General features: G+C 61.1%; 1 protein-coding gene across 1 annotated transcript; it reads right to left on the bottom strand.

Annotated features, from left to right (window-relative positions):
• Positions 1-6: 6 nt before the first annotated feature.
• Positions 7-573, bottom strand: DICSQDRAFT_70874 (uncharacterized protein; the record flags this gene model as incomplete). The annotated part of the gene is made up of 2 exons (XM_007370432.1): positions 7-306; positions 421-573. Coding segments are annotated over 2 exons (453 nt in total), but the record flags the coding sequence as incomplete, so codon positions are not given.
• Between the last annotated feature and the right edge of the window lie 339 nt (positions 574-912).

Genomic DNA, 912 nt, shown 5'->3' with positions numbered 1-912 from the left:
GGACAATTGGCGCGACTCTTCGTTAAGTAAGCGGGTGATGACGTAATCGATGGTAAGCTCGCTAGGCGGGGTGGAGTCGAGATTGACGACCAGCTGGGAATACGAATCGGGGAGGCCATTCGTGAGAACGAGGATGCGGTCTTCATCGGAGATAGAGGCGTCAATCTCCTCGAGGCGGAAGGCGGCCCGGCGGACGTCAGCAATCCACGATGTCATCGTTTGATCCAGGCGCTTATACAAGCGCCAGAAAGCGCGCCGGTGTGCGACCCGGGTACCAAAGCCGCGGGCGCGGTGGACACGGCGGAGCTCGGTCCAGACCTCGTGAACGTCTTGTGATTGGATGTGGGCGTACTGGGTGGGCTCGATATTCAAGATAATCTCGGCGCGCGCTTCTGCGATCTTCGCACGCCAGGCACGCACAGCCTTCGTGTTATCAGAGCCAGAGGGGCGGGTTTCATCAGCAGGGGCGCTCGTAACCTCCCAGAGACCCTTGCGAACAAGGAGGGCCTCCATGCCGATAACCCATTCGGCGTAGTTGTCGTCGGTGAGCTTTGCAATTGTGGGCGGTGCCATCGGGGCGGGAGCAGCGGGGAGCGCGGGGCGGTCACGGTTACGGGGTCGTCGGGGTGCACGGGGTCGTCGTCGGGTCGGTCGTCGTCGGGTCGGTCGTCGTCACGGGTCGTCGGTTCGCGGGATCGTCGAGTGGCTTCGGCCCCACTAGGCAGTGCCTCGAATTATCCTTCGGGCAGAGGAGACGCGTTTGTGTAGAAGTTCGAGGGCAAGCGGGCACAAATGGGATTCGCGTTTGGCCGGTGCAAACGCGTGCCGTACGTAGTACATACAATAGACCTTATATACACAGTAGAATAGGGGTAGATAAGGGCGCGGATATCCGTCGGGGGGCGGGACCTG

This window comes from Dichomitus squalens (assembly GCF_000275845.1).
Source record: "Dichomitus squalens LYAD-421 SS1 unplaced genomic scaffold DICSQscaffold_68, whole genome shotgun sequence".
In the NCBI taxonomy this organism is placed as follows: domain Eukaryota; kingdom Fungi; phylum Basidiomycota; class Agaricomycetes; order Polyporales; family Polyporaceae; genus Dichomitus; species Dichomitus squalens.
This window is presented reverse-complemented; position numbering and strand designations above follow the sequence as displayed.